The sequence below is a fragment of the Dioszegia hungarica genome (assembly GCF_025882075.1).
Source record: "Dioszegia hungarica strain PDD-24b-2 chromosome Unknown MKK02contig_8, whole genome shotgun sequence".
Classification (NCBI taxonomy): Eukaryota; Fungi; Basidiomycota; class Tremellomycetes; order Tremellales; family Bulleribasidiaceae; genus Dioszegia; species Dioszegia hungarica.
Genome location: NW_026515770.1, coordinates 5,364,992 through 5,385,211, shown reverse-complemented (window position 1 = coordinate 5,385,211; position 20,220 = coordinate 5,364,992). Strand labels below are relative to the sequence as shown.

General features: G+C 57.5%; 10 protein-coding genes across 10 annotated transcripts; 6 read left to right on the top strand and 4 right to left on the bottom strand.

Annotated features, from left to right (window-relative positions):
• Positions 1-496: 496 nt before the first annotated feature.
• MKK02DRAFT_45836 (alkaline phosphatase) lies at positions 497-3,096 on the top strand (the record flags this gene model as incomplete). The annotated part of the gene is made up of 11 exons (XM_053093638.1): positions 497-601; positions 645-1,059; positions 1,191-1,278; positions 1,334-1,436; positions 1,483-1,499; positions 1,561-1,754; positions 1,796-2,117; positions 2,163-2,256; positions 2,303-2,608; positions 2,690-2,779; positions 2,833-3,096. 11 exons carry the CDS (start codon positions 497-499, stop codon positions 3,094-3,096), a joined length of 1,998 nt encoding a protein of 665 aa, XP_052946903.1.
• Positions 3,097-3,418: 322 nt separating this feature from the next.
• MKK02DRAFT_45835 (uncharacterized protein) lies at positions 3,419-6,238 on the top strand (the record flags this gene model as incomplete). Its single annotated transcript, XM_053093637.1, has 3 exons — positions 3,419-4,709; positions 4,746-5,551; positions 5,717-6,238. 3 exons carry the CDS (start codon positions 3,419-3,421, stop codon positions 6,236-6,238), a joined length of 2,619 nt encoding a protein of 872 aa, XP_052946902.1.
• A 462-nt stretch (positions 6,239-6,700) lies between these two features.
• On the bottom strand, positions 6,701-8,205 carry MKK02DRAFT_34160 (protein-tyrosine phosphatase-like protein; the record flags this gene model as incomplete). The annotated part of the gene is made up of 6 exons (XM_053088860.1): positions 6,701-6,808; positions 6,832-7,257; positions 7,299-7,494; positions 7,529-7,636; positions 7,766-7,923; positions 7,957-8,205. The coding sequence occupies 6 exons, from the start codon at positions 8,203-8,205 to the stop codon at positions 6,701-6,703; spliced, it is 1,245 nt and encodes a 414-aa protein (XP_052946901.1).
• Positions 8,206-8,609: 404 nt separating this feature from the next.
• On the top strand, positions 8,610-10,074 carry MKK02DRAFT_26650 (putative cytochrome c oxidase biogenesis-related protein; the record flags this gene model as incomplete). Its single annotated transcript, XM_053087232.1, has 4 exons — positions 8,610-9,052; positions 9,094-9,183; positions 9,225-9,762; positions 9,796-10,074. 4 exons carry the CDS (start codon positions 8,610-8,612, stop codon positions 10,072-10,074), a joined length of 1,350 nt encoding a protein of 449 aa, XP_052946900.1.
• A 165-nt stretch (positions 10,075-10,239) lies between these two features.
• On the top strand, positions 10,240-11,663 carry MKK02DRAFT_27165 (putative eukaryotic translation initiation factor 3 subunit 6; the record flags this gene model as incomplete). Its single annotated transcript, XM_053087316.1, has 5 exons — positions 10,240-10,263; positions 10,308-10,482; positions 10,517-10,677; positions 10,710-11,398; positions 11,432-11,663. The coding sequence occupies 5 exons, from the start codon at positions 10,240-10,242 to the stop codon at positions 11,661-11,663; spliced, it is 1,281 nt and encodes a 426-aa protein (XP_052946899.1).
• Positions 11,664-11,701: 38 nt separating this feature from the next.
• On the bottom strand, positions 11,702-12,641 carry MKK02DRAFT_45832 (uncharacterized protein; the record flags this gene model as incomplete). Its single annotated transcript, XM_053093636.1, has 3 exons — positions 11,702-11,797; positions 11,830-11,965; positions 11,998-12,641. 3 exons carry the CDS (start codon positions 12,639-12,641, stop codon positions 11,702-11,704), a joined length of 876 nt encoding a protein of 291 aa, XP_052946898.1.
• Positions 12,642-12,782: 141 nt separating this feature from the next.
• Positions 12,783-13,465, top strand: MKK02DRAFT_37400 (phosphoribosylglycinamide formyltransferase; the record flags this gene model as incomplete). The annotated part of the gene is made up of 3 exons (XM_053089642.1): positions 12,783-12,816; positions 12,864-13,375; positions 13,415-13,465. The coding sequence occupies 3 exons, from the start codon at positions 12,783-12,785 to the stop codon at positions 13,463-13,465; spliced, it is 597 nt and encodes a 198-aa protein (XP_052946897.1).
• Positions 13,466-13,484: 19 nt separating this feature from the next.
• Positions 13,485-15,385, bottom strand: MKK02DRAFT_45830 (putative family II 2-keto-3-deoxy-D-arabino-heptulosonate aldolase; the record flags this gene model as incomplete). The annotated part of the gene is made up of 11 exons (XM_053093635.1): positions 13,485-13,579; positions 13,612-13,874; positions 13,911-13,918; positions 13,962-14,101; positions 14,134-14,189; positions 14,223-14,462; positions 14,494-14,958; positions 14,992-15,017; positions 15,065-15,163; positions 15,197-15,280; positions 15,326-15,385. 11 exons carry the CDS (start codon positions 15,383-15,385, stop codon positions 13,485-13,487), a joined length of 1,536 nt encoding a protein of 511 aa, XP_052946896.1.
• A 383-nt stretch (positions 15,386-15,768) lies between these two features.
• Positions 15,769-17,304, top strand: MKK02DRAFT_45829 (Indoleamine 2,3-dioxygenase; the record flags this gene model as incomplete). The annotated part of the gene is made up of 1 exon (XM_053093634.1): positions 15,769-17,304. The coding sequence occupies one exon, from the start codon at positions 15,769-15,771 to the stop codon at positions 17,302-17,304; it is 1,536 nt and encodes a 511-aa protein (XP_052946895.1).
• A 76-nt stretch (positions 17,305-17,380) lies between these two features.
• Positions 17,381-20,042, bottom strand: MKK02DRAFT_34155 (uncharacterized protein; the record flags this gene model as incomplete). Its single annotated transcript, XM_053088859.1, has 9 exons — positions 17,381-17,565; positions 17,615-17,993; positions 18,038-18,114; positions 18,159-18,907; positions 18,940-19,445; positions 19,491-19,537; positions 19,581-19,662; positions 19,715-19,814; positions 19,876-20,042. The coding sequence occupies 9 exons, from the start codon at positions 20,040-20,042 to the stop codon at positions 17,381-17,383; spliced, it is 2,292 nt and encodes a 763-aa protein (XP_052946894.1).
• Positions 20,043-20,220: the final 178 nt, after the last annotated feature.

Sequence of the window (20,220 nt, the reverse complement as noted above, 5' to 3'; positions counted from 1 at the left end):
GGCCATGCACCATACCTGTTCACACCATTTTGAGTTCGAGGAATGTTCTCAATCCCGATTTAGCCGGATGTCCACCATTGCTTCGTGCATCGTGAAGACTCGCGCAGCAAGCATCAAGCACACACGTTCATCGATCGCCTCGCCCACCCACTAGTACCAAGCAGGCAAGATGGCTCCAGATATCATGCATGTTACATGAGGCGGCTCCACTGCTCTCCACTGCCATGCCGGAACTTGCTCGGCCGAAATAGGGGCATTGCGTAAAGCTCGAAGCCCGAGGGAACGTGCGTCGAAATGATCCACTAACATCTCTTGCTGATCGAAGCTTCTCCCCTCGTGTGTCTTGTCGCTGGTGGTCGTGTTTAGCCCGGTCAGGAACCGCCAAGGGCAGCATGGGCGGGATGGCTGCATGGGAGACCGGCGCCGGTACTTAACAAATGCACTTCTTTCCTCAACTCCCTCTTCTTCCCCATCCCCATCTTGAACCTCGACAAAAATGCTGTCCAACGTGCTCCTTCTCGCGCTGGTCTCGTCCTCGGCCCTCGCTCAGAGCTTCAGGCGTACTGGTGCATGCCCCAAGCTGGGTTGTGTCTTCCCTCCTGTAAGTTCGCCTATTGCTCTCTTTTGGCTCAACTGACAAGCAGGACCAAACCGACTTCATCGCTGGTCAGACTTTTGACATCCGAATCGAAGCCCAGGCGCCCGTAAACGGTACAGAGGCCTACAACGGCGGTAAGGTCGACCCCGAGTTCTCTCTCCACATCGGCGGCGAGGGTGCCGAGCTCGTCCCTATCACCCAGTTCCTCGGCGTCCCCGAATCCACCGTCTCGTCCTACAACTTTACCTACTTTGAGGACTACTTTGCGCAGGATGCCGGAGCTCGTACACCCGTCAACGTCCTCGCCAAGTCGTACCGCAACGTCCAGCTGCACAACCCGGGAACTTACCGCGTCGTCTTCAAGTACAACAATGGTATGACCACCGAGGCCAAGTGGTGTGTCAAGCCCCTGGCCAAGGTGGCCAAGGCCAAGAACATGATCTTCTTTGTCGGTGATGGTAGTGAGTACCATTCCTGAGGTTGATGAAGGGGTATTCATACGGGGAAGGCTTGTGTGTGGTGGGACAAGTAGGCGGGTAGAGTGGGGAAAGTGGGGACGCACGGACCGCATGGACTCCGCTGATATTTTCAGTGGCCACCTCCATGATCTCCGCTGCCCGTCTCTTGGCCCACAAGACCATCAACGGAAAGTACCAGACTACTCTCAAGCTGGACGAGGCGTGAGTGCCTCTCCCAAACACGCCCTTTTCTGAGGAGTATAAGCTGAAACATCAGTCCCGCCTACGGATCCCAGATGACCCACTCCCTTGACTCCTTCATCACCGACTCGGCCAACTCTGCTTCTGCTCTGTTCACCGGCAAGAAGATGACCGTCAACGTGGGCTCAGTCTATTCTCCCAGAGTTCTTGAGCTGACTTGCGCAGGGTCTCAACGCCTACACGTAAGCCAATATTGAAATCTTTAAGAGCGATTCTCGCATCAGTATGTAGCTGACTGTTCAGCGACTCCACTGGCCGCGGCTTTGGCAACCCCGCCGTCGAGTCCGTCTTTGAGATGTTCCGTCGTATCACCGGTGGCCAAGTCGGTATCGTCTCCAAGGCCTACATTGCCGACGCCACCCCCGCCGCCGTCTGCGCCCACACCGCCCAGCGTGCCCAGTACACCTCCATCATCGAGCAGTACCTCAACGGTATCAGTGAGCCTACCCTATCCTGTTTAGATTCCGCTGACATCTAGGCGGCAACCAGTCCTGGTTCCCCTGGGGCGGGGTCGATCTCCTCTTCGGTGGTGGTGCCGAGGACTTCCTCCCCGGACCCGGTAACGGCAATGTCTCGCAGTTCGAGCGATGGCAGCAGTTCGGCTACCAGCTCGGTCTCAACAACACCCAGCTCCAGGCTTTCGACAACTCGCAGCGCGCGCTCGGTCTCTTCACCCAGGGCAACATCTCTACCTGGCTCGACCAGAACGTCTACAAGAACGCCCTCGACCTCGCCGTCAAGCCCCGCGGTGGCCGTGGTGCTTACGACCAGCCCGGACTCAAGCAGATGACCACCAAGGCGTGAGTACATCGGGTCTAGCCGAGATGTCCCGAGCTGATAGGCAGTATTGACATCCTCTCGACTCGTGCCAAGGCCAGGGGTACCGGATGGACTCTTATGTCCGAGGCTGCCCTCATCGACAAGGAGATGCACGTCCAGGTGGGTCTGCATGGTCCATTAAGGTGATGGCCAAGCTGACAAACAGGATGTCGACCGTGCTCTTGGTGACCTCCTCGAACTCGACGACACTGTCCGCGCCACCCTCGAGCACCTCAAGGAGATCGGGGAGCTCGACGACACCCTCGTCGTCATCACCGCCGACCACGGACACGGCTTTGACGTCTTTGGCTCGGCCGACACCAAGTACCTCGACGCCCAGACCACCGACCGTGCCAAGCGCAACGCTGTTGGTGTGTACGAGCAGTCCGGTCTTTCCGCCTACCAGGTCCCCGCTGGTGTTGCTCCCAACAACCAGACTATCTTCAAGGGCCCCAACGGACCCGGGTTCCCCGTAAGTCCATCGTCCCAACTGTGCGGAAGGCTTTTTCGGTACCGAGCGGGTCAATTTGGAGTGAATCGAGCTGATATCCAGGTCAACTGGGACCCGCGGTACACTATTGCTCACGGATGGTCCGCTTTCCCCGATAAGCGTGAGGATTTCCAGGTCAACAACCAATCCGAAGTGAGTACCAAGCTTTGAGCGGGACTGGTAAGATAGGTTTACTGATCATTCAGCGTGTCCCGGCCATCCGCGCCAACGCATCTGCCGGTTTCTTCTTCAACCCCGCAGACAACCAGCGCGGGTTCAGCATGTCCGGTAACATTGGCGGGTCCAACGGTCAGGGTGTCCACTCCCTCGTCGATGTCCCCATCTACGCCTTTGGTCCCGGCCACGAGCTCTTCCGCGGTGTCATGGGCAACGTCGATCTCGCCTTCCGTGTCGCCGAGGCTCTTGGTCTCGGCCGTGACTCTAACGTCACTGCGCCTTACAAGAAGTAAAAGATTCGTTTATAATTAGAGGATTTAGATGGGAAGGGTATGGTGGACAGTTATAGTCGTCAGTAGAAGTCAAATGCAAAAGGTTCAAGTAGTATGGGTGACACACAATCTTTGCGGGCTTCTTTGGACCAGATCAGCGTCCCCTCTATGCCATAGTTCGAGTATATCGCCGGGTAATGAAGGCAGAGGAGGACATTGTGCGGGAAGCATGATGCAAAATCAGCCACGTGGTGCCATGTTGACGTCACACCTGTGCGCTGCTGCAAAGTCGCACAACGATCCCACTTCTGCTGATGTTTCAACTTCTTGTCTGGCATACACCATGCACTTGACCAAACAGCAGACACCATCGCCAGGCAGTGAAGGACAGAAGCGCAAGTCCTTCCTGCGGCGGATGTCATTCTCGAAATCGTCAAATGGGAGCATGAGCTCGTTCATCGATTCTCCGCCTTTGCCAACCCCGCCCGGCCAGCTGAGGGGGCCGTCGAAGAATCGGTCCTTCACGGCGCCGATAGCGTTCCGGGAGCCGCACCCGGTCGGAGGAGTACCGTATGAACAGCAACAGCCTGCCCGTCCAGCACGTCGAGTGTCGGGTGATGCGGGCGCGGCGAAATCGCTATCGCGGTTGGAGATTAGGGATGTTGCCCCAAACACACCGGCGAAGCTTAGGCCTCCAATATATCCTGCGATGGCCGCGCAGAGATCGCATGAGATGGTGCCTCCTAGGAGAATACCCAGCGGCAGTGTCCAAAACGGCTCGCCAAGCATCCCCATCTCCCCTCAACATCAGCGCCCTCCAGTATACCCCGCATTGGCCTCACCGCCCAACTCTCCCCCTCAACCTGGCACTTCCAGTTCCCCATACGGAGCGGCTGCTCCTCGACAGTCCACACTCCCTACACCTCTTCAGTTTGGCCCTCCTAAGCTGGAAATCATCGCGTCCTCGCAACCCCCCGCTCGTCCACAGCGTTCCAGCTCGCATCGTGCACCGCCTCCATTAGAGGCCCGACCGTCTCCCTTTACTCGGACCAGCTCCAATGCGACCGTCATGCCTGATCCGTCGGTCTCGGAAGCCAGCGCCTATGCGCTCGCACATCGCGGACCCACCACTCGTAATCCTTCCTCCCCACCCGTTGTCGAGCGGCGGGTCTCTCGGCCTCTCCCGCGCCCTCCATCCATCATAGGAAAGTCCGCATCCGGAGCGGACATGCACCTGCTCTCTTCCAGCTCCCCTTCCAAATCTCCTTCACATCCAAGCATCCCCATCATCGACTTCCCCCGTTCACCTACCATCCCCGCCCTCATCGATCCACGGCATCGCTCTCCAGCCTTGTCCCCAACATCTCCGAGCCAGTCGCAGGTCTTCCGGAAAGCTGCTCGGCGGCCCAGACGGTTGACTCTGGCGTATATTGTGGCTCAGCCACGCGTGCAGGCGAGACTGTTGCCGGTACTACCGGTCAACTCGTTCTTGTCGCTAGTCGGGGCGTCTCCAAATATACGCAAGGCATTCACAGGCGAGGCGGTGGGAAGGTGGGTAACAAGAGAATGGGGAATCAAGGTGGACTCTGAAAAAGGGAGGAGCTGGCCAAACTTGACAGTCTGGGAGGGGTTCCGTGAGTTATGGTGACATACTTGAGCTAATACTGCAGTCGAGGCCCTTCTTCACAACCCTGCGACATACCACACCTATCCCCCAAAGTGGCATAGCCTGCTCCAGCATCTCTGCTTATCCTACACCCTCGTCGTCCTCCACCTCCGCAATCTCCCTGCGACCTGCTTTCCGGACTTGCCGTACGACGAGGAGCTGGCAGAGGCGCCCCCGCCCGCGGCCGAGCCCACGATAGCCGGTCTGAGTAGGATGGCGCGTCATGAGCGGCTCGTTGAGCTAGTAATGCCCTCACCGCTCTCGTCCACTCCTCCGGCGGATATGGTCCCTGACCCCTCTCTCCACCGACGCGGATCCATGGCGTCCCTCTCTTCCGCTGCTTCATTCTCCTTTCCCCGGAAACGCAGCAACAGCCTGATGCCTTCCAACGCATCGATCAAACCCCCTCCCTCGTACCCCCAGCCAAAGCGGTACGGCTTCAAATCTGGAGACGGCCAGCGGTCTCGCACCTCATCGGAATCGGGACGGCCGGGATCAGTATTCTCGTATCAGAGCTCTCCCTCCATTCGGCCTTCGGTGCAACATCGCCAAAAGAACCTGCTCAGGGCGAGCTTTGCGAGTAGCGATCACGGACGGACACCATCGCCCAAGCCGGTCCAGCCGACGCGGGTGGAGCCGATCTTTGATCAGCCCCCGCCTTATACCCTAGGAAGGGCGCCGGTGTTGAGGGTGTTTGTGCCATTGTCGGAAAGGGTGCCGCGATGGCCATCTGCGGAAGGGGCGATGTGGACTGTTAAGGAGTTGGACAAGTGCGGAGCGACCAAGCGGTTGCGTTTGGGAGATCTAGTCGTGAGTTCTCTTGCATCACTCTCCTCGATTCCGATAGACGGGCCCTTCATGTCTCCGCGCTGTCCGATCGCTTCGTAGCAGAGATAACTGCGCCTTGCGAAGGACACGGAAGCCACATCCCTCGCGCCTGACACTCTGTTCCGCTTACTACGGCTGACTCGACAGGTCAATACTGCTATTCGACCAGAAGGAACCGGGCACATCCTCATCTTTGTCCCCTTTGTCAAGCACCTACTCGTCCCCCTCGAATACGCTTTTAACAGGCTCGGCCAACTCCCCTCCTACATTGACGCCTTCTCCCTTCCTCCATCCTACTATCACCCCCTCTTATCGCCCATCATCCTCTCGCTCGACCTCGCCCCATTCGTCAGTCAAGCAATGAGTGCTCTTCGACTAGCCTACGACCGGCGAGACGTGACCGTCTCCTCTGGCGCGCGAGTCACGGCCAAGCGATACATCCACGTTACCGGGTTCGAGGTGCAACCGACACAGGGAATTGCGCCAGAGTGGCAAGGAATCGTATCGCTCGAAGCGGAGGGGACGGTTGAAGGCAAAGCGGAGATTGAGAAACGATTGGGCCATGGGGATCCGAGGCGGGCAATGAAGGGGCCATGGGAGGTTGTGAGGGAGAAATCCATGCGGGGGAACGTATGGTTGAGGCTGGTCGTGCCTGCACAAGGTCCATAGCTATCTTATAACCGGCCTTCGACTGGGGGATGTGATCTCATGGGTCAAGGGAAGATTGTTGCATTCGTCATACGACGTAGTTGCCTATAGAGTAGCCAACGAGCATCCCAAAAGCTGGCGTGAGAGGGTATGCCTGCCAAGGTCGATCCCAGTCCAGCGCGAGGAGTATAGCCCCTGCCCATGTCCCTAGTACGGCGCCGATCGTGGAGTGTACCATGACGCGCTCAACCGGTGTTTCGGGGCTGGGAGTCAGCGTAGGCTCAAAGTGACCAGGCCAAAAGCGGCTTACGACAGTGAGCAGAACATCCGGGTGTACTTGAACCGATGCGCGAAGCCTTTAGAGCCGAGTGATGGGAGACCCATAGCTTGTACAGCGGGCCAGACGACCAGAAGCGCGAATTGTACAGAGAGCATGAGTGTTTCTAGCGATTTACTGGGGTCAGCTCGTCGCCTGGGGAACACTCACTTCCAAGGAGCGCCGAGTATGTACAGCAGGACGAAAAGGCATGGGATGGAAATGAGTGTAGCTATCCCCGCATCCTTCAATCTCTGTATCTTCAGCCTGACCCCCTAAGCGGAAGCGCAAAACTGACGGTTGCAGTCCGCTTGACGCGCTCATCCCTATCTTTGATCCTGACTCCCCCTTCGGACCAAGTCCGGAGATGCTGACCCCAGAGCATAGCGCACACTCCTGCACCGATGAGGTACCACGCCATCGTCCTGATCGGGCTGTAGGTGATGGGCGTGAGGAAGGGGTGTTCGGGCCGGTCGGCGGAGGTGCGTTGGGTCCCGACTTTACTGGAGCGGGGGAGAAAGACGAAGGATGCGAAGAGGAGACATTGGTGGTATGTTGCGTGGGTGAGGTACTGCTTTGTGTTGAAGGCGGGCATGATGGGCGAGTGATGTGAAGCGGATGGAGGGAGCACGAATTTGGCGCGCAGATGGAGAACAGAACGCGACCCGTGCGCGAGGAATGTGGAGTTGAAAATAAGGTTCTGATGCAGCAGGTACAACTTTGTCTGTGACATCACGCCGAGCTGGCCTTACTGAGACTGTATACAAGGTCTAGCTGCTCCATCGTCTGCACAAGCGCTCCTCGCCACTCCCTCATCCCATCGATCGTCTGAGCCACCTTGTCATCCGTAAATGGGGCGGGTAGCGGACCGAGAGGAGACGTCTGCCCACCGTGCGTTCCGCGAGGCAGCATCAGAGATGATAGCGCGATGAAGGCCCCACTGCGCCCTACTCCGGCCGAGCTATGGTCAGCGCTGTACCAGAAGACCTACTTACCAGTGTACCCAGACCTCCTTACCCTTCCCGACCTCGCCAATCTCCAGTACGAGCCGCCGGAGCGCTTCGACCCCATCGCCTTTTGGGACTCCAAAGTCTGGCCACCCGCTGAACTGGTAGTGTTTCACCTCTACCCCATCCACCTCGAACTCTGTAATGGTAGAAGCGATCTCTGGTCGCTGAGTTTGCCGATCAATTTTGAAGAGACTACATCAGCGGAGTTGATTGTGAGCTTACTTGAGATATGGGTCGGCTTTCCTCGCTCCTGCTTCTCTGTCACCTGTGAGCTGTATGATGATAGCTCCGTCCGTCTCTGCCTGGATGAGGGGGTGTTTCGAGGCGGCCTTGTGATGAATGGCGTCAAAGAACGTCTCGAATGTATTGGGTAATGGGGCCTTGAATCAGCTACGCTCCCACCTCCATCTTACCTGAGAAGCAATCCACCATCTCCCATACCCGTCCTTCACCACATTCGCGTTCAAATAGTCCTCATTTACAGTGACCGCCGTCCGGTCATAAGCGAGGATATTGGAGTACCGGTTACACTCGCGATTACTAGCGGATTCGACGACCGAGTAGAACTTCTCCGCGGACGTCTTGGGACGTTTTGTCGCGGAGTAGGCGACACGGTGGCGTTCCCGCTGGACAAGCAGGTCCCATGCGGGCTGGACGGACATAGGTGCGGGTAGTGAAGAAGGGGCGACCGAGCGGGATTGGGCTGGTCGGCGAGAAGCGAGGGATTGGCCCATATGTAGGACTATGTACACATTCGTTAGGCGGGAACGAGCGGTCGCGGGGGTGTGTGGGGAATAGGGAGTACAAAGGGAGTGTAAAGAGAAGGGTGAACGCGTCATGACGGGCGGGGAGGAGCGTGTGTCAGGTGTGCACGTGACCTTTTTGCCCCTGCCCGATCCGAGATCTTGATCCGACCAAAAAGCTCTCGGCTTTGCGATCTGTATTTCTATATCGCCATCAATACCATAGCTTGACAGACAGTAGTTGCTGCTTCAGCGCGCTTAAGATCGGTCACATCATCTTTAATTTACAGTGCTCTGGCTGAGCCAAGCCGTTCCCATCCAGCATGTCGCTCAAGATCGGCCTCCAACGGCTCGCTCTGCCCACCTTCGAGCGCCTTCCCCTTCGCTGCGCCTCAATACCCACCCCGTTCAGGACAGCTACACGTCTACCTCGGACTTTCCCCCGCCTGCCCTCCCGTCCCCTCTCCCGCCCGCTCAGCACCGCCACCGCCTCGATCCCCTTCCCTTCCCCCGCCTCAGCGTCCACGTCGAGCTCCTCAGCTACTGCCGTTCAGCCAGTAGTCATCCCCCGATCGCTGCCAAATTGGCTCTTTGGCTGCTCGGCTCTCGTATTCGGTATCGTGGTCATTGGTGGTCTAACCCGTTTGACTGAGTCCGGGCTGAGCATCACCGAGTGGGAGCCATTCACGGGGATCTTGCCGCCGATCTCGAATGCCGAGTGGGATGTCGAGTGGGAGAAGTACAGGGTCTCGCCAGAGGGTATCATGTAAGCTTAACACTGTGGGAAATGACTGAGCTGATGTTCAGGACCAATTCCAAGATCGAGATGAGCGAGTTCAAGAAGATCTTCTACATGGAATGGGCACATCGGATCGCGGGACGAGTACTGGGCGTTGCGTGAGTCTCCGCCATTCGACCAGTTATATGCTGACCCACAGCTTCATCGTACCCACCATCTACTACTGCACACGGTACAAGCTTCCTCGCGCCCTGCCCTTCAAGCTCGCCGCGATCGGCCTCGGAATCGGCTTCCAGGGGGTCATAGGGTGGTACATGGTCAAGTCCGGCCTGGACCAGGAAATCATTGACACCAACTCTGTCCCCCGGGTTTCGCAATACCGTCTCGCCGCCCACCTCGCTGCTGCCCTCACCCTATACGTCGGCATCGTCTCTACTGCCATCGGTGTCCGGCGTGACATGCTCGGCAAGACCTACAACGCTACGCCCGCCATCAATCGCTTCAGACGCCTGCCATTCGTCGCGCTCGGTATGGTCTTCTTTACGGCCGTCTCGGGAGCCTTTGTCGCTGGACTGGACGCCGGGTTGGTGTACAATGAGTTTCCCACGATGGGCGGTAGGCTCGTCCCGCCAACGGATGAGCTGCTGGACAAGCGATACTCCAAGAAAGAGGGGGATACTTGGTGGCGCAACATGCTGGAGAACCCCGTCACTGCCCAGTTTGACCATCGCGTCTTTGTGAGTCAACCGCCAAGGTCGAGCTGACAACAGGCAATGACCACATTCGCTGTCCTTCTCTCGATCCCCTTCCTCGCTCGCAGAGCCAACGTCATGCGCAACACGCAACGCTGGGCAAATGGCGTAGCCCTCGCAGCGGTCGGACAGGTCACGCTAGGCATCACGACCCTGCTGTACCTCGTCCCAATCCCTCTTGCGGCGTCCCATCAAGCAGGGAGTGTCGTTCTGCTTACGACATTACTAGGGCTACTGGGGACATTGAGGAAGCCAGGGAGCGCTGCGCGTGCTATCCGAGCGATACAGACTAGATGATCTATGCATAGACACCCCTTCTCAGCTGTAGTTGATTGCAAGGAATGTGACCCTGCCACATGTTTCAAATCTTCGGGAATAGCGGGATTATCTTTTCGTGCAGGCGCGCCTCCTCTGATCTATTGTTCTCTTACATCTATTGCATACAGCATACATTCAGGCATCATGGCGGAGTACGATCTCACTCAAGTGCGTATACTGCAGCGAGAGGCGAAGCTATGGCTGACAGGCAGAAACTTATCCCTCATTTGGATAGGCATCTCGCCATTCCCCTCCTCGCCCACCTCTCCGACATTGCCCTCTTCCCCAGCGAACAATTAGCTCGGGCGCAGTATGAGCTCGTCAAGGGGACCAACATGGTGGATTACGTGCAGCAGCTGCAGGAGCAGATTGGCGGGAGCGCACCAGGTGAGCTCAAGGAACGTGATGGAGCTGATGGTAGATTTCCAAAAGCTCCGAGACGAGGCGACGGGGCGGTACAAGGATCTGCAGGAGAAGGCGCAGCCAGTGATGAAGGTAATGGAGGACCCGGCGGCGGTAGAGAAGCTGAGAAGCGGAGCGGATCGGGAGAAGAACCTGGACGTGTTGCGGTCAGAATATAACGTGAGTCCAACCCTTGACGTAGCTGATGCCAGATATCACTGGACCAGATCAACGCGCTGTACCACTTTGGGCAGTACCAATACTCGCTCGGCGCATATAGCGATGCCGCCAACTTCCTCTACCACTTCCTCATCTTTTCCCCCTCGCACGACCTCAACCTCTCGGCTCACTGGGGTAAACTCGCCTCGAATATCCTGCTGGGACAATGGGAGACGGCCTTGACAGAAGTCAAGGATCTTCGGGATATCATCGACTCGCAATCCTCCCCTCTCACCCAGCTTCAGGCGCGGACATGGCTCCTCCACTGGTCCCTCTTTGTCTTTTTCAACCTGGGCGAAACCCTCCAGGGCCTGCTCGACATGTTCCTCACCCCTTCCTACCTCAACACTATCCAAACGTCCTGCCCCCACCTCCTCCGGTACGCCGTCGCGGCCGCCATCATTTCTCGCCGGAGCTCAAAAACGTCTCGCCGAGACCATATCCGCGAACTCACCCGGATCGTCCAAATGGAGGAATATCAATACTCGGACCCGGTCACATCCTTCCTCAAGGATCTCTTTGTCGACTTTGACTTTGAGAAGGCGCAGCAGAGGCTGGCGGTGGCGGAGAATGTCGTACGGAATGACTTTTTCCTGTCGGGGTATGCGGACGAGTTTGTCGAGAATGCCAGGTGGTTGATTAGCGAGTTGTTCTGCCGGATTCATCAGCGGATAGATATCAGGTGAGCTAGACCTCTTGAAGTAGCTGACAATAGTGACCTCTCAAAAACGCTCAACCTCACAAATGAGGAGGGCGAAAAGTGGATCGTCAATCTCATTCGCGATTCGCATATCGACGCCAAGATTGATCTCAAACAAAATATGCTGCACATCAGCCGTCCCCACACCACCCCCTCCGCCGACCTCATCGACACCACTCGCGGTATCGCCTTCCGGAGCCAGGCTATACAATTCGCCATGCAGACACCGGAGCGGAGGAAGCGGTAATGTAAAAATATGGATACAACCCTGAGGGGTAATGCATATCATCTCCCTGTACGCTTTCCAGCAACTATGGCGGCTTGCTCGATGGTCCAGACGACGGCTTTGATCCAGTTGAACAGTTCGCGTACGGCAAGTTCCTGCTGTCAGCTTCGGTGAAGGGTGGACTCACGAATCGTTCCGGATCGTCTATTAGGGTACTCCCCCGCTCCTCCTCTTCCTCCTCCTCCTCGTCATGTTCGCACCCATGACAGTCGCAATCGCAGTCGTAGCATTCTTCCTCAGACTCGTAGTATTCCTCCCCGTGTCTATCGTCAGCCCGCACTTGCCTTGCACTCACTCGTGACATGTACATTCCCCATAGTCCTCCTCGTGCATGACCTCCTTGCCCTTCCCATTTCCTATCGGATGTACATGCGCATGACCATGTCCATGCCCATGATCATGCTCGTGCATGTGGTGCTGAGCATGAGCCATCGCATGCGCCATAGCATGCGCATGCGCCGCCGCCGCTGCTGCCTCTGGTCCGACCGCCCCGCCCGCCGCATCCTTGTACCCCTTGAGCTCCTTTTGCATCCGCACCAACTTGGCCTTCTCCCTATCCAGCGTCAATTTGGCCTCGAACAGCGCCGCCAGACTCGCCGGGAGGTCTATTCCTAGACTCGCCGAACCGTCGATACCCGCCGCTGCGCCGGCGATGGCATTCAGCTGGCTCTGGGATAGCTTGGGAAGCTGGTCCAGTCGCCCCAGGGCGGATGTTGTCCAATTCTGCCAGGCCGTACGAAAGTTGGGGTCGTTCAGGTCGACGGAGGTCGAGGGGGGTATGAGTGATGAGGGAAGGGGAGAGGGAACGAGATCGAGAGGGATGAGCGGGGGGAGCGGGAGGCGAGATGTAGGTGGAGCAGCTGAGGCTGAGGGTGGTGCGGCGGGTGCTGGGGGTTTCGCGATGGGCTTCTTACTGCCTCGTGCCTTGGACTTGCCCATGATGCTGGTCGTTGATGGTATATGGAGATGTAAGACCTATGTATGGCTGGGCGAAAAGGGAATGAGATGAAGCTGCAGCTCAAGCGTAATTTCAGAATTTCCAAACTCTATCTGTCCATCCCCATCATACCTCATCCCATCATGAAGCGAATCACAGTACTTATATCAGGCTCAGGTCAGCCAAGACACCCCGACTCTAGCTCGGACCCCGCTGATATCTAGGCTCCAACCTCCAAGCGCTCATAGACGCCTCGCAGTCCCCGCGGCTACCAGGGCAAATCACCTTCGTCCTCTCTTCCCGGTCCAACGCCTATGGCCTCACCCGAGCCTCAAACGCTGGCATCCCTACCTCCATCTGCGCCCTCAAAACCTACCTCACCAAGAACCCCGGCTCTACGAGAGTAGAATACGATGCCGAAGTCGCCAAGCGGGTCATGGAGAGCCGGCCCGACCTCGTCGTTCTCGCTGGGTGGATGCACATCCTCTCGCCGGCGTTCCTAGACGCTATACACGTACCGATCATCAATCTCCATCCGGCGCTTCCAGGGGCGTTTGACGGGGCGAACGCGATAGGGCGGGCGTATGAGGCGTTTGGGAAAGGAGAGGTCAAGGGGACAGGGGCGATGGTGCATCGTGTAGTGAAAGAGGTGGATAGGGGGGAACCGCTCGTTGTGAGGGAGGTGGAGATCAAAAAGGGAGAGACATTAGAAGAGCTGGAAACGAGAATACATGAGGTGAGCTAGAGCTCTTTGAAGGGGCTGAGCTGATTGCAGGTCGAGCACGAGATTATCGTTGAAGGAGCGAGAATAGCGTTAGATGCATAACCAACTATAGACTGTACTACTACTTTCGCCCCCTCAGACCCGACAGCAGAATGTCCTTGGGCGTCTCGCCCCGCCTCCTCGACTTGAGATGATCCGCCAATAAGAAAGCAACATCTACCATCAGCCCAGCCATCGCCCATGCTCACCTAGTGATTGCTCGTAATTGAGCCGAGGGTCGCAATGTGTCCGATAATTGAAAGACAGGTCCTTATCTTCCAGCTCCATCGACCCGCCAATACACTCTGTCACGGAGAAGCCGTCCTCATTCACCTCACCGGTCAGCTCGAGGTGGACACCGCCGAGAATGGTTCCCTTTTCTCGGTGGATCTCTATCGAGCGGACGATTTCTTGGATGATGTCTGCGAAATGGCGCGTCTTGAGGCTCGGGTCGGTGATGGAGGATTTGGTGCTGTTGTCAGCTAAGAGGAAGAGCGTATAGACCTACTTTCCGTGCTACGATGTCAGCATATTCCGTTTGAAGGAAGTGGCAACTCACCATAGCATCACATTGCCAGACGACGACGTGGTCTGTCGCCTTGACAGCGTCAATGTGGGCGGGGAGGTACTGATCCACCTTGCCCGCGCCGTACCTGCCGATGATAGTCACCTTGCCAGCTATACGATCGGGATTGACCACTGCCATCAGCTAAGCTTTGGGTCTTACTCACCATCCAGCACCCGGACCAGCTCCGCCGGCTCCATAGTTGGTCCGACCTTGATTCCACTATCATCAGCTCCATCTCGTACTACGACTCACATAGGGTTTGCGATCCCCCTAAAGTACTCGACGTGCGCCCCGTCCAGCTGCCTTGTACGATCACCGATCCAGACAAAGTGCGAAGAGACATTGTAGTACTTGTCCCCGTGCGCTTGGAGGTTGGGATCAGGCCTCGAGCGGATTGGCGAAGCGGAAGGCGTCGATTGTCCTGAGCGGGTCACGGAAGGTCCCTGACGCCGAGTAAGAGCCTCTTCGTACTCCAGCAACAACGCTTCGTGACTATCGTCAGCTCATCCGCAACGCAACATACCTGGTGTAGATATCAACAGTCTCCATCCCTCCCCTCTCATTCCCGCCTGCTCCGCCCGTCGCGACGCGCATAAAGTCCAGACTGTCTTTGAGGGAATCAATGACCGCCCCGAACGCCTGCTGGATCTCCGGCGAGCGGACATGGGAGAAAGACCAGTCGAGCGGCTTATGCAGATCCGCAAAGCCCGATAAGAGCAATGTCCGGATATAGTTGAGAGTAGCGGTCGAGTGGAAGTAGGCGCCCAAGAGGCGATCCGGGTCAGGCTGGCGGTCGGTCGGGTCGTACCCGTTGACATTGTCCCCTCTGAAGCTGAGAATCTCCTTCTTTTCGACGCCGTTCGGACCGGGCATATCGACCATCTCGGTCGGCTTGCTCCGGGGCTTGGCGTACTGTCCCGCTATGCGCATGATCCGGACGACGGGGAGACGCGAGCCGTGGATGATGATCAGGGACATGAGGAGGACTCTGATGTTAGCTGTGTTATGCATGGGGACTGACAATGATAGCTTGTGCTCTAAGGGGCCCTGGAAGTCAGCTTATGGAGCCCGTCTCAGCATTCGAAACAGCTCACCGATGAACAATCGTCAAACAGCTCGGCGCAGTCTCCACCCTGCAACAAGAACGCCTTCCCAGCAGCGACATCGGCGAGTTGGCTCCTCAGGCGGTCAATCTTCCATCAGCTCGGCCAGTGGAGGTACCATACCTCTGTAGGAGACACCAAAGGAGGCAGGCGGCGCAGCTTGCTCAGTACTCTGTCGAGATGGGCCTTGTCGCCATAGGTGACATCCTGGGCTTCAGCTCGGGACGGCAGGGGTGTCTGGACTAGACTGACCTGGGCGATAGGCTTTTCTCTCCAGGAGGATGGAGACCAAGCGGAAGGTGTTTGAGACATCTCTGCAGAGTTTTGTACGTCTGCTTAAAGCTATAGGTTATAGGTATATGTATCGCTGAGTCGAACAACGTTGCTGGGATATCGTTCGAAATCTCGACTGGTCCGAGTGGCTGACGTAATCTGGCTGGCCGGATGCCGTAATTACCGATTAAGCTTTCGGCCGCATCGTGCATCAACAGAAATGGGGCAAAAAGTCCATTACATTCTATACATCGTTCTCTGTTCAATCCACATTCATATCTAACAGGGCACACCCCTACGCTCATTCCTGCGTCTTCCGATCTGTGATACGGCAAGTCTGCCCACGAAATCCGCACGTCGATTCTGCCTCGCCACGGTAGTCATCAAGATCGAAGCTGATCAATCCAGCCATCCTCGCCACTATGACTTCCGTCGCCCCACCCTACCCGCCCTTCTCGCTCCCATCGGGCCATTTCCTCTCCCTACCCCCATCCTACGCTGGGCCCAGCACCTCCCCCTCCACCTCCTCGGCGCAATCAGGCGGTCTCGCGCCCAATACCGCCTCGCTCGCCTCGGCCGATTTCGAGGTTGATGTCCGCACGGGATTCCTTCCGGGATCGAAGAATGTTGAGCGCCTCCCGCAGCCATGGGAAATATGGGAGGAAGCGCTGGATGCTGCGCGGGGAACTGCAGTAGGTGATGGACTGAGATTAGGGGGTGGGAGACCAAAGGAGGTGCTCTGGCGTGCGGGTATTGAGGTGATGGCGGTCGTCGACACCGAGGCTTTGCAAACCTCCATGGGCCTCATGCGGAGAGCGCACCTGGTCCTATCCTTCCTCCTCCACTTTTACGCCCACACCTCCCCCTCGGACGCTCCCAGACCACTCGCCATTCCCGCCTCCATCGCCATCCCAATCCTCCAAATCGCACCCAAACTCGGCCTCCCCCCTATCCTCACCTACTCCGACACCGTCCTCTACAACTTTCTCCCCTCCCGCCCTGACGCCTCCGTCTCTATCGTGAACCCGCCCGAACGCGCCCTGGTCACCTTTACAAACACGCGATCGGAGGAGCAATTCTATGTGATCTCAGCGCAGTGCGAGATTGCAGGTGCGGAGGCACTGCGGATCATGCGTCAGTCACTGGATGAGCTGTTTGTGGGCGATGATCTGGCGTTGCGGCGGCTGGCGGTGTACCTCCGGAAACTGGCCAAGCAGATTGATCGCGTCGGGGATATCACTCTCTCGATGATCCAGCATATCGATCCAGAGGAGTTCTACCATCTCATCCGGCCGTGGTTCAAGGGCGGGGACGATGGGCCGGGAAGTCTAGGGTGGGCGTTTATGGGTGTACCGGACGAAGGGGTGGCGGCTGTCGCTGCGGCGGAGAATACGGCGGACCGGGCAGAGGGCGTCAAGAGGGGAAAACTGTTCTCTGGGCCGAGTGCGGGTCAGAGCAGTCTGATCCACGCGATCGATATCTTCCTTACGGTCGATCACTCCCCCTCGGCCGACGAAGTCCAAAATGAGGCGTCGTTCCTGCAGCGCATGCTTGAGTATATGCCGCTCGCGCACCGCTCATTCCTCGGTCATCTGGCGGACCACCCTACCCCCCTTCGGCCGGTCATCACGCACTATGCCAAGACGCACCCCAAACTCGCGGCGGCGTATGATTTGGCGCTGGATGCGCTCAAGCGGTTCCGCGAGAAACATATGCGGATCGTCAGTGTGTTTATCGTACAGCAGGCGAGGAGGCAGCCTAGTGACCGGATCAGGGTGTTGTTGGGCACGGCGGAAGAGGGTGAGGAGGTGGAGGTGGAGGTGGTACAGGCGGTCAGTGTCGAGGAGATGAGGGGGACGGGTGGATCGCCGCTCTTCAAGTTCTTGAAGCGGTGTAGGGACAATACGACTAGAGCGATGATTGCCGCGCCAAAGGGGCCGGTGTACGAGTTGAAGTAGATGTCTAGATATAGAGGATAGGTTGTATATAAAATAGACCGCTGGTCGGGCATTAGATGCATTGTAGCTCCGGACACTAGCTTCGATGCGCCTGCGGAGCCGGCTGCTCTGGTCCATCATCGGCCAGAGCTCGTTTTCGTTTCGTCAGATGCGCGAGATACGCTAGCGAATGGGTCGGCCGCTGTGATTCCTGAGTTGATGGAAGTGGTGGGCCGGAAAACCACATCACTGCTTGGCGCGCGTCGCGGTCAAACAGGCGAGCTACGCCGTCAGCTGCAGAGCCTCGTGTACAAGCTCGCGCTGCACTCACCCGTCTCCACCGGCAAATACTCCTTGTACGCAATCATATCCATCGCCTGCTGACCCCCGTACATCGCTCCAAACGTCTTGGTAGATCCGCCCGACGTTGCCGTCTGGGGCCGATGCGTCGCTATCGCCGAGCCCGAAGCGGTCGCAGGCATCGCCGTGGCGGGCTGGGTACTACGCTGCGCCGGTGCTGACTTGGCCGGGGGAGGGGGGGCTACCTTATCCTCGTCTTCCTCTTCCGTGATTTGTCCGCGGGGCTCGGCGATGAAGCCTGGACCTGTGATGCCGGTCCCGCTTGACGGGAGTAGAGGCGAGGGGAAGAGGAGGGGTTCGATGGGGCGTTCAAAGTTGACGAGAGACATGAATTCCGATTGACGCAGTTCCTACATTGTCAGCTGGGCCAGGTTGTGAGTGCCTTTGAGCTCACCTCGGGTATGCAGCTTGCCCAGTTCTTGATCCGTATCGTTTGCCAGTATCTATCGTTGAAGCGTGATTGGCATACATCTACCCAGTCAGCTGACGTCTGCAAAGAGCACCCCACAACTCACACAAGGGCCATCCCGGAAAGTACTCTCCCGCCCTTGACCTCCCCCGCACATATTTCGACAAAAACTGTACCGACACCTTCTCAATCAGATCATCTACCGGATGATCACACAGATGACCCGTCTTGAGCAACTCGCGGTCCATAAACTGTCGATCCGCCGTATGCACCGTCTGCTCTGGACGGAAATACCAGCACACCGTCACGTGATGACTCGTGCTTCCCTTGGTTGGCACAAATGTCCTAAACACTTGTCCTACGATCGGGCGGGTCGCGTCGTCCGGATGAATAAGGTGGACATAGTCGCCGAGACGATACGAGACGCCCTTGTGCCGGACTTCGGGGGTCCCGATCCGGTCCTTATTGGGTACTTTTTGGTGGGTGATCGCGAGGGTGCTTTCGGTATCTGTTGTGGGGCGAGCGCGGCCGGGACCAGCGATGATGGTCGAGAAGTTGGTAGATGAGGGGGCGGGGATAGGGAGGGGGGAGACGGATGGTTGAGAGGAAGTGAGCGCGTTGTAGAGCCGCTGGAGGATGAGGGTGTGGCCGTACTCGGTCGTTCCTTCGAGGTACCACCGGCGAGCCCGCTCGAATAGTCGCGTCACCTCGACATCCGCTTCTGCGAGCGATCGGTATTCGCCCCGATCCGACTTGTGCCGAATGGCCGCAAGCGATACGCTGCCAGAGTACGACAGGTAAGGGAGGTCGATGAGTGGTGGGACACGGTCTAACGTCTCCGCAAGGCAAAGATTACTACTATCAGTTCTTTTCCTATGTGGACTCACTCTTTATCTCTGTAGCCGGTAACAGCGTTGATCACGTTCCGTATTCTGGATGACCGACTTCCCTGTCCCGCAGGAGACGCCTCGAACTCAGGCTGATCCTCGCCCCACCACCCACTTCCCCTTACCCCACCGACCTCCTTCGGACCGGGCAGGACAGCCACTGGCCCAGACCACCGCGGTAGCTTCGCATCGAGCGCAGCGACGACCTGACGATCCGCCGCGCTCAGGCCTCGGGGAAGAGGGTGATTTGGTGATTGTGGCTGGGGAAGGACGACCGGCGCTGATCGTGTTGGGCGGGACGAGGATGCGACGGGCTGCGCGGAGACAGGTTTGGGCGGCTCGGGAAGTGGAGAGGCCGCAGCGGGAGTAGCTGAGTTCCGCCCTTCTGCCTTGGGAGGCTCGAGTCCGCCCTTCTTGCCTTTCCGAGTCTCGGTTTTGGGCAGGTGCGGCTCGCCCTTGAATATGCCCTCTGCGGCGGATTTGCGCCATTCTGCCCAGATTTGTTCCTGCCAGGTCAGCTCTGCGCATCGGTTGTGACGCAAGTAGCTGACCTCAAAGTCGGTTGCGTCTTCGTACAGTTGAGACCCGTCCTCGTTGTCTGTCCATCAGCCATGCCCAATCAAGCCGGCGAGACAGCTTACAGTGCTTTGCATTGAGAAAGATCAGCAGTAGCTGCGCAAAGAACTTGTCGGGCGTCGGGAACGCCTGATCAGAGAGCATTTGCTACTATGTCAGCTGCGGAATGGGCGACACCACAGTTATCCTCATAGCTCACCGCGACGTTGTTCAGGCACTCCGGCTCCGGGATCGTCTCGTAGTAATCCGAAAAGTCTGTCCTATCGGGCAAGTCGCAAAAGATCTCCGCTATCCGAATACTATTGATCAGCTTAGCCTCAGGTAGCAATCATCAGCTGGGTAAAAGCTGAAAATACGTACCCATCCTCAGTGGTGTTATACACGCCCTCGACCATGCGGCGACATGCCTCCCATTGAGGCGCTTCTAGCCCCTTCCCATCCTTCTTACCAGGGTAAGTCGAGCTACCGGGTATGATTAATGGCGGAGCGATTTGTACAGCCTTCTGCTTGTTCTTGCGAGGGGGCATTATGCTAGTGATGAAGAGGTATAAAGGTATAGACGACAGAAGATCAAGGTGTGAAGTCCCTCGGCGCGTCGCCTGTCAACAATGCATGACGTGGCATTAACATTCCTCACAACCTTAACCTTGGCCAGATCCGGCTCGCAGCCGCCAGCCTCCACACGACCATCCATCTACCCTGCAT